A 15,913-nucleotide genomic window follows, 5' to 3' on the forward strand; every position below is an offset into this window, starting at 1 on the left:
TTCCCAGTAAAGGATAATGGATAACAGAGAGTATGTGCATTGCCCGGTAATGAACTTTTTGCAAAACAACTGGGAAGAAGGTATTGAAGAAGCTACTATTATTCAACACGCAATAGACTTTTTTGAATGCGGTGTTATTGCTGATGCGAAAAGCGAATTTTGGGCGAAGGTTGCGCCAAATGATAATTGCCCCCGGCGCATCGGTGCGAAAGCTTCTGTGAACAATGTGAAGGATATTCTTGATTTTATTAAGAAACTGGACTCTGAGGAGGTATCAACTCCGATTTATGTGATCAAGTCTCCAACCGAGGTCCCGGTTTTGCCCGCAGTTGCGTATTCTAGGCTGTCAACAAAGGTGAATCGCGTGGAACAACTACTCAAGGTTGTTGCCACCAAGCTGGATGCTTATGAACTGGATTACCCGCAACTGCCGAAACCTGCAATTCCCGACTCGCATGCTACTATTGTTGTGTCGAACCTTCCATCTACCATTTCGGACCCAATAAAACGAAAAGATCTGATAGATCAGATCGATGGACACGAATCAATCACTAGCATTCGCCCTGTTCGTGACAAACTGTTTATCAATATAGATAAGTCAGTTGCTGAAGATTTCCGCTTATCGGTGACTAGTGCGTTTACTGGCTCTTCTGCGAAAGTTCTAACCAAGAAGTTTTACGGACTCCTGAAGGGAATCCCGCCTGATTTTGAACTGTCCCACCTGATATCATGCCCTGGTGTTTCTGGTGCCTCTAGGCTAGGGAAATCGCTTGCAGTAAAACTTGAATTCTCTGATGCAACATCAAGAGTCGAAGCATTTAGATATGGTCTCAAAGTTGGATACGAAATCCTAAGTGTTTATGAGTTCAAAGCGATTCCCCGGTGCTGTAACAATTGCCGATCCCCTGACCATCTCCAGTCGTCTTGTCCCAGTGTTACACCAAAATGTGCGCGATGTGCCGGTCCTCATGTTTCAGATAGAGACTCGCCTTGCAATTTGTCACCTAAGTGCGCAAACTGTGGAGGTGATCATGTTTCGTTTAGCCTCACTTGCCCTAAATTGAAAGCAATTGTCAGTCGCAAGTTACCGAAAACAAACTAATGTCTGAATCAGTATCACTCGTGTCCTTCAATATTAATGGGACAAAAAACAAGGACCTGACCATTGATGAACTGTACAGTAAGTTTGACATTGTATGCTTTCAGGAATATCTTTTGACCGCAACGAGTGTTAATTTCCTGCGCCGCAGTTCCGCCCACTTTGTTTTCACAACAAATGCTAAATCTACTTTTGGAAGGCCTTCTAGGGGCTTAGCATGTATTATAAAACAAAAGCTCAGCTTTCTGTCCCCGTCATGCTATTTCTCTGATGAACATTTATTGGCTATAAGACTTGGTAAAACCGTATTGATAAACACTTACCTGCCTCACGATGGGAAGAATATGACATCGCTTAATAAATTCTCCAAAGCATGCTCTAGTTTGAAAACTCTCCTTCAAAGTATAAGCAAAAATAGGTACGAATTTATTATTATTGGAGATATGAACACTGATGTAAAACGTGATTCTGCTCGTACTGTGAACCTACTTGATTGTCTCCCTGATTACAGAATAATTGCGAAGGATCTACCCTTCTCGTATGTGCATAATTCCGGCAGCTTATCGGATATTGATCACGTGATTTGTTCCCCGTTCATTACATCTTCAACAGTGCATGTCCACGAAGATGAGCAAGATATTGATCACCTTCCTTTATCGCTATGCTTTTCGATTAGAAAAGATAGTACTGACCAGGCTTGTGCTCCTGCCTCTAAATGGTTTGTGCGGAGTAATTGGAAAAATGTTAATATGCCATTATATATTTCAACCCTGGCCATTCTCCTTGGTTCTTTACGTGTACCTTTTCATCTACTCCAGCTGAGTGTTAGTCCTACTAAAAGTAATTACGATCTGAATCATTATTGCAACCAAATTGTGTGGTGTTTAAAACGCGCTGAGGAGGTTGCTGTCCCTCAAGAGCGAGTGAGGAAAAGTACAAGGAAACCAATCTGGTCGTGTGACCCTGAGCTGAAAAGTGTGAAAAATAAAGCCAAATTGTGGCTGCGTATATGGGTTGCTAACGGTCGACCATTAGCTGGGAATCTGTTTGAAATAAAACAAAAAACTAAGCGTGAGTTTAAGAAATGTCTGCGATCGAGCCGTTACAAAGGGTTAGAATATCCTACCAATAAGAAAGAATGGGACAAAGTGATTAATTCAGCTAATTTAAATAACTCGGCAAATCCTAATTGCCCCATTACGCCTTTTGCATGGTCTGACCACTATTCAGTTATATTTTCCAAATTGAATTATGCAGTGCACGCGCTTTATTCGAAACTGCTTGATTTGGTTCTCCGCCTTCCCTGACTCAGGCACAAGTTATTCCCGTTTCAGTTGACGCTGTAATTGCATCTGTTAAGAAATTGAAATCAAGTTCTCTTGATATTGACGGTATCAGTGCTTGTCATCTAAAAATAAATTGCCCGTCTTTGTTTTTCCATTTACAGTTGTTTTTCCAAATGTGCCTTTGTTGTTCCCTCGTTCCTGACAGCTTTTTGTGTGGAACTGTCACTTCTGTGCTTAAACGAGGTAAGACTCCTTTGGATTGTTCTTCTTACAGGCCTATCACGGTTGCTTGTAATTTTAGTAAAATCCTTGAACACATCCTACTTCCTTTCATAAGTATGAATGCTAATTTCGGGGAGAATCAGTTTGGTTTTCGGTCTGGCATCGGGTGCCAGCACGCTCACCGTGCTCTTGCTTTCCTTCTTAAAGATGCTTCGGCTAAAGGGTATGGTCTTCATATTTGTGCTCTTGATCTTTCTAAGGCTTTTGATAGTGTTGTACATAGTCAGGCTCTTTACTCTCTTTATAGTCACGGTATTAACCTTTCAGTTATTTTTCTTCTAAAGTTTTCGTATAGTAATTCTTATCTTCGAATTAAAAACTAATGGTGCCCTTTCATCTTCTAATGTTCTTGTTCGTTGGGGCGTACGGCAGGGTGGAGTGTTATCTCCTAGTATTTTCAAATTTTGTATCTCTGGTATTCTTGAGAATATTTCTTCTATGTGTTTTGTTGGTTTGAGTGATATTTCTTACTTTGCTTATGCTGATGACATTCTTCTAATTAGCCGGTCTAAACTCAGTCTATCGCAGATGGTTCATAAAGTTTCTTCTTCTTTTACTAAAATCGGTCTTTCGCTTAATGTTGATAAATGTGAGTATCTTTCTTTCAATGTTCCCTCTTCTCCTAGGCCTCTAATTTTTCAAAATTTTTCTATCCCTCATGTAGATTCGATCCGGTGGTTGGGTATTACACTTACAAAAAATCTTAAAACTCTTCGGGAGCGTGCTGTCTGGGATGCTAGAGTGAAAATCCAGATTGGTTACTCTAAAATTGTAGCCAATCGAGGGAAATACAATCGTATTGCCCTTGGTAAGCTTTATTCTACTTTTTCCGATCATTCTGTTCTTTACCTTTCTGGGCTTTACCCTATATTTAAGAAAAAAGACATTAGCGATATTCGATCCTCTTATTTCCGTTTCTGTAAATTTCTTCTCTATCTTCCTCCGTGGTATAAGAATCGAAAGATAATCAAAAAGTTCCATCTTCCGAACATTACTGAGAAGCTGACTGATCTACACAAAAAGCTCTCAGAAACGGCGTATCGGCGTTTGTCGCCTCACCACGGTCTGATCCGTTTGTATGATTAATGTCTATTGTTGACTCTCGTTTTTTTTTGTTATTTGTTTTTTATTTGTTATTTGTTTTCCGTTGTTCTTCAAGTTTTTACTCCACTATTTATCTTTTTGATGTAAGTGGGTTAGAAATAAATATTATTATTATTATTATTATTTGATATTTCCTAAGTTCAAACTTATTTTAACATTGAATAACAATAAATTTTTCTGTAATTGTGGTTTCAGTCTGGTTTTATTTTACTCTAGGTTTTGAATATAATTTACTGAAAGCCATACAGTAGGAATAAAGATCATTCTCAGACTTCTAGAAAAAACATCGCCACTTAGTGGGCAGTACCTATTATCATTTATCGACCCTGAGCCTATGAGGGATATTTAGCTGGTAAATTCACCAGTGGTATGCTAAAAGTTTGAAACAAAACAATGCAGAGCTAGATATTCTGTTAGCTACTAGAAATTCTATTAAGTTTACAAAACACAGTCTTTCAATAAGATCATGGTATACTTGCAACAAAATGAGTGTGCAAAGGACAATTCAACTTTTTGTTTCAGTAAAGAACTAGTGAATTTTTCGATGGTATGCTTGGAGGGGTGGTAATTTTTCTTCGTTTACAGGGCTCTTATTTTGCTTTTGACCTACATATGTACCGTACTTGATATTGCAATTGTATTTTTTGGTCATTTTTTGGTCAACAGTCCTATCAATAGGGCATAATATTATTATAATATCGTTCACGATCTTTGGGCAACTTATTACGCCGATCTTGGCTATAAGTTCTGCTGAAAACGTGCCGAGTATGCACCTATTTACTATTAAAAATTTGGTAACACATCAGCAGCAATATTTGAAAATTCTAAATGAGCAATACTTTGAAATCTTATCCTTTAGCATCGAAGATTTCCGAGAAACGATAAGTAAGAAACCTGCATACACTGCCCTATATTTTTAAAAATTTACCCTGGTACAATTCTGAACAGTGCCTGATGGGCATGTCATGTTTTTTCAGTAGCCCAGTAAAGTTGGCTGAAACTTCCAGAGCCTGAATTATGACTGGGAAGGCCTTTTGAAATGTCTACCTTTTATCTTCCTTTCAAGGGTACTGGCAGTTGGTGGACTGAAGATCCTACTGGAGTATTCTAGACAAAGTGCAATATGAGGGACTTCTGCTATCTCACAAAGTAGTAGAGTTTAAAGAAAGTTTTGGGAATGAATTCAAAGCTAAAACTATTCATTAAAAATATTGGTGAATTTGCTATTGACAGTATAATTTAGTTATTAAGAAATAGGATTTATCATCTAATGCCTTTTTATCCTCTTTCATTATTTGATAATTGATTCTGGGGAAATTACATTTGTAGTCCTTAAAAGACTACAAGAGCTCAAAGCTCATAATAAAAAACCAGCTCTTAAATGCATTTGAAAAGCTGGTTAGTGACAAAAATTGACCTTTGTAGCTCATTCAGCAATATCAATTATTATTTCAATTAGTCTTAGCATTAAAATCTTGTTATTTAAACAATTTCCCAGAAATTTCTTTAAATGAGCTAGAAACTCTTCAAAATGACAGTTTTGCTGTGACATCAATTTTGGAGGATTTCAGGATCCTTTCAAAATATTTGCAAATTTGTTATTACAAATGATATTTTACTATTAAGGTTAATATACTTATATTCTTAACATTGAGGTACAGACCCATGCAAATATTAAACATGTCAATTTGTAACTACTTGCATGTATATTGACCACATAGGGTTATTTATTTGTTGATTGTATTATGAGTATGCTATATTGACTGAAACCTCATGCCAATGAGGTTTGTAATTCTAATTGACCCTCAAATCTTGAACAAGCTCCTGAAATTAGTATGTTTTTTTATTGGGGGGGGGGCTGTATTTTGTAGCACCATTTGTATGGTTTCTTTTGAACTCATTACTATAGCAACAAAGGAACAGGCAAAGCACCAATCTATTACCCATCATCACCAACATGAATATATTATCCCAACCCCCTCCTGTGAGCCAAGATATAGCCTTAAGCTGTGTTCAAAGTTACTGATATTGTTTTTTGATGACAAGATAAAGCCACTGATGATAAGAAAAATGCCAAAAAGCCAACCAACAAAGGAAACAACAGTTTTCTATAAAGGCTATGGCTATATTGGATCACATTTGTGAAGGGATCTAGGATACAGTATTATTGCAGTAGTGGCCACTACATATGGGAGTAGTTTTGAATTGGAATCTAAGGGTCTTATTGTTTTGCTATCATATGTCTTTTCCAGAAAGCAGGTCAAAGCAATAATAAATCATAGGAAAGTCATTGAAAACCATATAATAAAAACAGACTGCCAATGAATATATAGCCATCATTCAGTTATCAAGCTTATAAGTTAGCTATAGTGCAGAAACCTCTTATTTAATTTATATTTGAAATGGAAGTTCTGTTTTCTCTTGCCCCCCCCCCTTGTATATGTAGATATAGTCAAAGCAGGTTGGCGAATGGTCTTTTTTAGGCCTACTGATTGAAGAGAACTGTTAACCAAAGTAAGAGGGATGTATACATGAATATTTCTTGGGCAGGACCCTAATATAAATGCAAAAAAATGATAGTTTAGATAAAAAGTATGCAGGAATTTCTGGAAAACTTTAGGATTTCAGGCCTCAGGTCAATCAAGATTTCTGTTTCCAGGTTCTGAAGTCAATAGCATCTGTACAGTCTTTGTAAAGAGCCTTGGGAATAAAAACATGACCAAACTGGATTGAATACTCTTTACAAAAAGGATTCATTTCAGTAAAAAAAAAGAAAGATATAAAGAAAAAAAATACTGCTGTTAGACTGATAAGACTGCTTTTTGGCTGCAACATTTCATAATCTCCAAAATTTGTTCAGTCTCAAATAGTCTTGATACTTACAATGTGTTTGGACAGGGCCAGGTAGTCAATAATAAAGACATAACATTTAGAAGCTTGGTTGTATCAGCAATAAGTGCCTAAAACTGGCCAAAATACTTTTCCCAGTTGCCTGAAACTTACAAGGCATTTAGACAGGACCAATGGAGGTCTCTTTTGATCAGTATATAAAAACAATTAGTTTAGTTCATGTAAATTTCTAAAAACATTAAATTCTTCTCTTTTTGGCTTGAAACTTATGTGGTATGATCTGTGATGTCAGAAGTAAGTTCAAGTTTGTTTTGTGGCAAATTGTCTTACAACTTACTGAGTGTCAGCAATGGACAAAATATCTCTTTCAAAATGTTTTGAAAAAGTCAGTTGTTGTGTATTGATTTGCCAAACCCCAAAATGGGACAAACATTATTTTTCTTCAGTCATTTTCATTTATGGGATATGGCTCAGTCAATAAGACTGGTCCAAGAGAAAGTTAACAAAGATAACAAATTCTGGAGCAAAATTTTGGCTGTATTGATTTGTAGCAAGATAAAGTTGAATATTCTTCTTAGCTAATTAGCTTGAAAACTACAAAAAACTGAACATAAATGAGAACATGGGAACCTTAATAGAACAACAAGTCAAGAAACAAATAAGTTTGAATTTTTTGTGATATTCAAATTCTTCATTTTATCTAAAGACAGCAAAGCAGAATTCTTTTTTATAAATCATATAATCATGCATCAATTAAAAAAAAAAAACAACTAACAGTTCTGACAAATCAGTACAGGAAACAATTCTTTTGATAAATAATGGAAAAAGATCAAATGTATATTCAAGGGCTTCTACTAGCCAAGGGTTGAAACAGCCTCAGTGCTAGACTGAACATTATAATATTAAATCCATATAATTAAAAATCCTCCTCCCCATCTGCCCCATGCAAAAAAATAATAGTTAAAAAGTATTACACATAACTACAGATGATCAAAAATTTTGACAAAATGTCAAAATTTTATAATTTTGAAAATCTATGTTGCATTCCAATATTTTTGGTAAAACGAAACTGACAATTCAGCATTATAAAACTCTACCAGTACTTTGATAATCAACCTTCATTGAAGCTCTGTTAATTAATGCAAATTAAACAAAAAGATTCCAATAAGTTTTTCAATTAAAAGTAAAGAGCCATAATATAACCTGAAATGACCCAAAATAAAGCTATATAAAAAGTCAAACTTAATATGAACAGAAATTGCTATGATTGAATAAATGTAATATAAAACAAATATCAATTAAATGAATAATTACATCAAAAAATAAATATAATAGATACTACTTTGGATGAATAGATTTAATCCATCAGGTCCAAGCATTAAAATGAAAGTCAGTTCTTGTCACAAATAAGACATTGACTGCCTGCCTTTTTAACCCATCAAATGCCAGAGCATTGTTTGGGTATGTATTTATCATAATAAATCAACTACAAATTAATTAATCTGATAAACATTGAATTTTTATCAAAACTTGTTTTTTCTTTTCATTGAATTTAACTTAAAGCCATATTAAATAAACTGGTAAATGATTTATGTGTTCATCACTCATTAAATTGTCATAAAAGCAAATATAGGAATACAAAAAAAACAACTATGGCTCAGGTTCAGAGTCAGACCAAATGATTAGCAAAAATTATTCAGCTGCTAATCTTCTGTCCTCTGTTTTTTGTGGTTTATATTATTTGGGTTCAAAATCTGCCTTACCCTTTTTATTATAGCTCCTCTTTTCTAGCTGTTCCAATAGAAATTGCTCTATTGAGTGAACCAAAAGACCAATATTGTTTATATTATTGTTTTATCACTGTGACTAAGCCCTCCGACTACTGAACTGTCTTACTTGATTGAAATCTATCATGATCTGAAATCTGATTTAGGAAAGGCAAAACTGATGGTCAGTGAAACTAAGAGCTCTTATATATTTTCCTTCCTAAAGGGTAACAACCACTCTTCTCATAATTCCATACTGCCAACAAAGAAAACTGTAAAAATACTTGGGATACTTTTGGCTGATGATTTAAGATAGAATTTGCACGTTGACTATCTGACTAAAAAGGCACGCACCTTGCTTTTATATTCATTTTCCAACCTAAAAAGATTTGTTATGCCAACTGAGGTTTTAAAGTCTATATACTGCAGCTATGTTAGACCTTCTCTTGAGTATGCATTGCCTGCTTGGTATCCAGGATTGACAAAAGATCAAACAGATAGACTTGAGACAATAAAAAAAAGAACTGTAAAAATTATACTTGGAGAAAACTACTCAACATATGAGGATGCACTGAAACAACTCAATTTGGACTCACTTGATAGTCGTAGACATGGCTTAACATATAGATTTGGACTAAATTGTTTGAATTCCCCAACTCATTTTCATCTACTACCCAACCTTGAGAGCCCCCTCCCCAACTGAAGGACTGGTTACTAGACTCCAACAAATATAAAAGAATTGTCCACAGTTACTGACTTGCTCAGCCTATAGTACTGAGAGATATCCTAAATCATTTGTCCAATATTGAACCCATCATTTTAACAGTATTGACATGACTAATATTTAATGTTTGATTAATATAATGTTTGATTGAATTTTCCTGTGAGTGTTTTTGAAGGTACAATTTATTTTTGTCATGACATGCTAATGCTAGCTCCAGCTATTGTAGTGAATAAATATATTCTATTCTATAATATTCCTTGCTTTTTGTAATTTGTTCACTGATTTTATCTTTGTATGCTTTTAAAGCAACTGATTCTAACTGACTATTTTTCAGTATGGCAGTTGAGCAGTAACCACAAGCTCCATTTCTAATATCTTTCACAATTGGTGCAGTTTTAATAGGTTGTTTGTTTCTAGCTGCTCTGTGAAAGTACATGCTTGTTATTCTATTGCTTCTTTCATATATCCAGTTTTTATTGGATGATTTTGCTTGGTGGTTTGCAGTTTTACTACAGAATTTCTTCATTATATTTGTTGGACTGTGATTGAATTTGTTTTTCTGTATATTGGCATGCCACTGTGGACAAGCTTGCACCATCAATTCAGGGATGATACAACCATTCCTTTGGCCTGCTAATTTACTTGCCTCTGCAAAACTTGGCAGCTACTGACATGTATTTTTTGGCAAGGTTTGTTGTTACATTGTTAAGGAACAAATCTGCTTTCTTGCACACATTCTCTACCCCATCTCTCACATCCTGGAGAATCTGTGCTGGAAAGTTGTACCAACAATCTATATATATAAAAACGAGACCAGGCAGTCCTTTGCAAGTCAGTCGACACAGTTTTGGAACCAAATGAAGTGGTTAATTATCCATCTGAATTTTTAAATTCAATAGATCTTTCAGGGTTTCCACCACACCTGCTACAACTAAAAATAGGCGTACCAATAATACTTTTAAGAAATATCAACCCACCAAAGCTTTGCAATGGCACGCGACTTGCCGTAAAAAAAAACAATGGAAAACCTAATAGAGGCCACAATCTTGACAGGGCCTTTTGAGGGCAAGGCTGTTCTTATTCCTTGCATTCCCATGATTCCAATGGATCTGCCTTTTCAATTTAAAAGATTGCAATTCCCAATTCGATTAGCGTTTGCAATCACCATTAACAAAGCTCAAGGTCAATCATAAGAAAAATGTGGTATAGATCTTAATACTGATTGTTTTTCCCATGGACAATTGTATGTTGCATGTTCGAGGGTCGGTAAACCTGACAATCTATTTATATGCAGCGATGAATTGGACAGCGAAGAATGTTGTATATTCGCAAGTTTTACGCAGTTAATTTGTATTGCATCTATCTATCTATCTATCTATCTATATAAAAACGAGTTGTGTGTATGTTTGTTTGTTTGTAAAAAGAACGTTTGCATATGACGTCATTGTTAGTGCATACGGCTTTGTATATGCACAGACAATGGGAAAGCCAAAAATGTTGTATATTCGCAATTTTTACGTAGTTTAACTCCTGCAGACGAAATGAATGCTTGCCTGAAAAATTCTAATTTATGGGCACACGTAAAAATATTGAAATTAACTACAAATATGTGTGTCCGATTGCAAAACGATGACTCTGGTCAAACATTTTCAGATCAATTGCTGGCAATTGGAAACGGAAAGCTCCCAGTAGTGGCAAAGCCAAAAATGTTGTATATTCGCAATTTTTACGTAGTTTGAAACACATATATAAATCTATCTATATTCACAGGTGGGACACAGGGACACAACTACAATGGCGCGTAACTAATATGGCGCGTAACGACTTACGCGCGCGGGGGGGCTTGGGGGGGCGCGAAGTGCCCCACCAACTAGGTGTTGGGGTGAATAATTTGGGAAGAATAAGCACAAGTTATAGACACGAGATTGACATAATAGGTACGGATCCATTCTCTTTGAGGGAGCTGCGGGTTGTTAATTTGAAAAAATCAAAAAAATTGAGGTATTTTTAACTTAAGAATGGGTGACTGGATCTTAATTATCATGTCTATAACTTGTGCTTATTCTTCCCATCAGGTTTCATCCCAATCTATGTATAATACCAATCTATGGTTAATACCAAGTGCCATAAAAATTCCAAACAGTTACAACCCAGCTGAAAATTTTCCTGAACAATATCCCCAGAACAGCTCCAAATGTATAATTGAGTTGGCAAGTTCTTTTTTCTTTTTTTTATTATTATTATTTAGACCATGGTTGCCTTCATTGTTTTGATCAAATACATTGTCGGTTTTAGGCCTTGATAGGGGGGGGGGGGGGCAGTACTTATCTGCTTTATTTTTACACTACTGGGGTGTACCTCTCCCCTGATCATGAGGTCTAAAACTGCTACTTATCAAATACAAGACGAAATTCTTAATCTGAATAATCAAATTGCTTATAATATATGTACTTACTGTATTTCTATTAGATAAAATCCGTCATTTGTTGATCTTTTCTCTCCTAGTCACTTTTGTGGGATTCTCTCAGCAATCAAACTCAAATTAAAAATGTGTCTGACCCGTCTTAGCCTTGTGTATGTTTCCAGCCAGGGGTATAAAGTAGAGTTATGCAGAACAGTAGAAATAAAGTAAAAATGTAATTTGTTTCATAATTAGATTTAAAATTGACAACTCGGAATAGAAAGCTGAAAAGCTAGGAATATACTAAATAAAAAAAAAGCTACAGTTTAAAATTAATTTCGACTTTGTCACTGTTATACATGCCCAACAAGAGTCTAAATTTTGAAAAGTGTAAAAAATTTGACAAAATGAGAATTTTCAATCCAGCCGACTAATTTTAAAAGTTTTTTTTTTAATTTGTGGTACTGATGATTTTTTCAAATTTTTCGTTTTTTATGCTCCAGACCTTTTTCATAAAAAGCTACCAAGTTTCACTTTTAGATTTTTTTTCTATTTCCTGGGAATTAAAGCAGAAAAAACGAAATGGCCAAATTTTAGATTCTTCATCAAAGATCTCTTGTGCAAAAATTTATTTTACTGACATGTCAGGTCAGAAAGCAAGATCTTTTTTCTTAGCATAGGAAAATTAATATTGCAATGGATTTAGGGAGATTAACCTTTAGGTTATTGAAAGTAGTAATTGTTTTTCCTGATTCAGCTACAAATGGTGATTTTTTCTCAATAGTCAGTTGTTTTAAAAACAGTTTTTTGCAACTTTTGGGTGCTATGGACTGATTTATCATTTGGGTTCTGTTAGGGGCTTAAAATGTAACTTCCCTCAGAAGCAATTGTGAAATTGGATGAAGAAAGGAATCAAGTAATTTATTCACTTTCATCTTAGCTAAATTGTGTTGTCGGCTACAAATTTTTCCAAAAATGTTTAAGCTCCCTGCCAATCTTTACTTCTTTCCTACTTGTAAGGCTTAAAAATTCAAGGCCATAGCTAAAATGACAGGTCTACTCTGTAATAACTTTACAAAACAAGCTTTTTAAAATGTGATTTGAATCTTGACTCTTTTTAAAAGAGTCAAATCCAGTCAAAATTTTTAGATAGCCATTTTGCTTGAAATAGTCCACATATCATATAACAATGCCTCCAGGTTGATACCACCCTCTAAAGCCTAGAGGCAAGGGTTATAAGCTATACCCTGGGAGCATATAAGGTTCAGATGGAATAATTGGCTGTATAGACTTGAAGAAAGCTCTTTTTATTAGAAACTGACAGTTGTAGTTCTCTTTTTATGAGTCAGGAGTGATCAGAGGGCATTGACTCCCATCCCTTCCCCAAATGCATCCAATCAAAATTGTAAAGATAGCCATTTATTCAAATTTGTCCAAAGATCGAATAACAATGTCTCCAGGATTGGCCCAACCCTGTAGGGCCTGGGTCATGGGTTGCAAGTTGTAACCTAGGAGCGTATAAGGCTTTTATTGAAGGGGTGGGTGTATAAATTTTGAGTGGGCTTGTTTGATTTGAAGTTGAAAGTCTTAGTTCCCTTTCTAAAAGTCAAAAGTGATCTAAGGGTAATTAGCCCCCCTCATGTCCTCTTTCCCCAAATGAATATGTAACATCACTTGCTACAGGATGGAAAATCCTTCAATTGCTCCAAGTTGCAATTTGATGCTTTTTTTATTCCCTTTCATAATTTGATAATTGTTTCTGGCGAAAATTATATTTTGAGCCCTTAAAGGACAACAAAGGCTCAAAACAGCCCATAGCAATCATAAGCTTAAAAATAAGTCTTAAAAAACTGGCTAGGCAGAAACAATTGTGATATGTAGCTGATTCAGCAATGATAATTATAATTTTAATTAGCCTTAAAAATAAAATCTTGTTCTCAAAACAAATTTCAAAAAAAATTTAAGATGAGCCAGAAACTCTCCAGAAATGACATCAGTTTTGCTGTTATGTCATTTTGAGGAATTTCAGGATCTTTTAAAATTCCTGCAAATTTGTTTTCAAAATAAGATTTTACTAAAGACTTTTGAAAATAGTACCTACTATTCCTGATTCAGTTACAAATGTTGATTTTTTCTCATAGCTACTTGTTTTGAGAAACAAATTTTAAAACTTTTGGTTTCTATGGCCTGTTTTACCGTTTGGGTCGGTAAGGAAGTACCGTTTGGGTCGGTAAGGAAGTAAGGAAGGAAGATTATTCAATCCGGCAGTGTACATGGCACAGTATTACCAGTGCCACTACTGGCCTCTCCTATAGTATGGTATTGCTTCTGAACAATTACATGAATTCTATGAGTTCTTCCTGCACTGATATTATAGCCAGTGTGGTTATGACAATTTTACTACCTGTGGGAGGGGGGAGTAAGTGCCACATAATTTGAGCCGAGGTGCCATGACCTGTGTCACCACTAATAAACATATATCTGGTGGAGGGGGGTAGTGGGTCCTCTGGTGGATACTACAATGACAATAATTCTCAATACTCTCTTTTTAACCCTACCAGGGTTCAGGGAAAATAATCTAATACGGTTAAAGAAGATATAATACTTATATTTCCAATATCCACTCCAAAAGTCTTATCTATTATCAACGCTGAACGTCAACAAACAACATATGCCTATGTAAGGCAAGGTTGCCTCCATTATGTGATGGCCTGAAAGAATGTATTAAGATTCCAAATTGAACTTGCTTTATGCTTAAATTATATTTATCTAGATAAAAATAAAACTTCAAACCAATTTCTTCACTCTTTCAAAATTAATACATTGAAAATAGGCTAGCCTCTCTGAGTTTTAAACTTGTAATTAAAATTACATTGTACATAAATCTATGTCAAAAAGAAAAGGGAAAATTCATCTGATAAAAAGGGGCATAACAAACTCCCCACACCCTAACAAACACCAATATATATTTAATTATCAGACTGCGTTTCATTAGATCTTTTCATTAATCTTGGTTAATATGAAGATTTTATACCTCATCCGTGATCGAATTTGAGATTACAAAACTATTGCAATAGATTCTGTTTTCATTTGTTTTTTCGTTTCTTTACAGACAAGCTTAAGTATAATACTGGATTTTTTGCCATTCATAAAAGTAGTAGTAAGCCAATTTAGCCAACATGGAAAGTGACGAGGAAATTGAAATCATTTATTCGAAAACTTCAGATCCCTCAGCAGATAGTCGTATAACCAAAGTAAGTTCAACACCTGAACCGCCTAAAAATGTAAGCATTCTTTTTTTTCTTCAGTTCGTGTTGTTACTATATTTATGTAAAAAGATTTTCCCCGCCATTTTAAAATGTGGCCAGGGTTGTATCCAGGGGGAGGGGTTGCAAGATCCCTCCCCCTGGAAGTTTTTCCAACTAAAAAATGGTAACAAAAACTTTTAAAAGAAATTTGTTCGGTTTTGAATAAGTTTTTGCTCCCCGAGCAAAAATGCCTCTAGACTTACTTACTTTTGACTTAAAGCTCTTGTTCGGCAATGTCGTTAGCGTAGAGGGAACCAGACGTCAGTGCCCTTACTCGTTTCCAGATTACTTTGTCTGGAGCGAGGGTTGGAGCTTCATTGAGGTCAAGGTTTCTGGTAGTGAGTCGACCGTGTATGACGTCCACCCATCTTCTTCGTGGTCTACCTCTGGGGTGTTTCCAGCCGTTTGTAGTTAAATCCAAGTCGAAAATTAGTCGGGTAGATGTTTGAATGGGGAGGCAAAGTAGGTGACAATACTAACGCAGTGAGTGAGACTCAACCTGATGAATCCCCCCAAACAAATACTTAGTTTGTATTCAATCCAGAACTTATAAATACTTATTTAGAACTTATAAAAAAAGAGAAGGAAAGCAAAACTGAGTTCAATCTCAATGCTTCCTTCTGTGTACCGGTAAAAACTGTTAGAGAATTATGGATCATCTTTATTCAGTTTATTTATTCCAATAAGTGTTGCTTCTTTTACTTTTACCTCTCTCCCAGTATTTATTTTCTTATTTAGTACTTTTTTATTTCTTTTGATTTGTAATTTATAATTTTTCAAAAATACCAATTTCGAGTTTCCATATTGTGAGTTTTAGTTCCTGTGAGATTTGATTTTTACAATTTTCTCACTGTGTATGTACGTAGAGCTTTGTCTAATAACTAGGCTGAAACAGAGATAGATATAGGAACTCATGTCTCAGAGCTCTTATTTTAAATCCCGACCAGATCTGGTGACATTGGGGGAAGTTGGAGGGGGAAACCGGACATCTTGGAAAACGCTTAGAGTAGAAAGATTGGGATGAAACGTGATGGGTAGCAAGTGTCGTAGATACGTGATTGGCGTAACCGGACTGGATCCGCTCTCTTTGGGG

At 35.4% G+C, this 15,913-nt stretch overlaps 1 protein-coding gene across 2 annotated transcripts in view; it reads left to right on the forward strand.

Moving 5' to 3' along the window:
* Positions 1 to 4,556: 4,556 nt before the first annotated feature.
* Positions 4,557 to 15,913, forward strand: part of LOC136042612 (E3 ubiquitin-protein ligase TRIM33-like) — a 75,732-nt gene continuing 64,375 nt past the window's right edge. Inside the window, exons 1-2 of one of the 2 annotated variants that reach the window (XM_065727586.1) lie at positions 4,557 to 4,656; positions 14,625 to 14,766. In XM_065727586.1, coding sequence (XP_065583658.1) covers positions 14,692 to 14,766 — 75 coding nt within the window. In that variant the 5' untranslated portion in view covers positions 4,557 to 4,656; positions 14,625 to 14,691. Of the gene's footprint in view, positions 4,657 to 14,624; positions 14,797 to 15,913 lie in introns of both variants that reach the window. The other variant, XM_065727581.1, reaches the window with a different exon arrangement.

Source organism: Artemia franciscana, chromosome 2 (assembly GCF_032884065.1).
Source record: "Artemia franciscana chromosome 2, ASM3288406v1, whole genome shotgun sequence".
NCBI classification, from domain to species: domain Eukaryota; kingdom Metazoa; phylum Arthropoda; class Branchiopoda; order Anostraca; family Artemiidae; genus Artemia; species Artemia franciscana.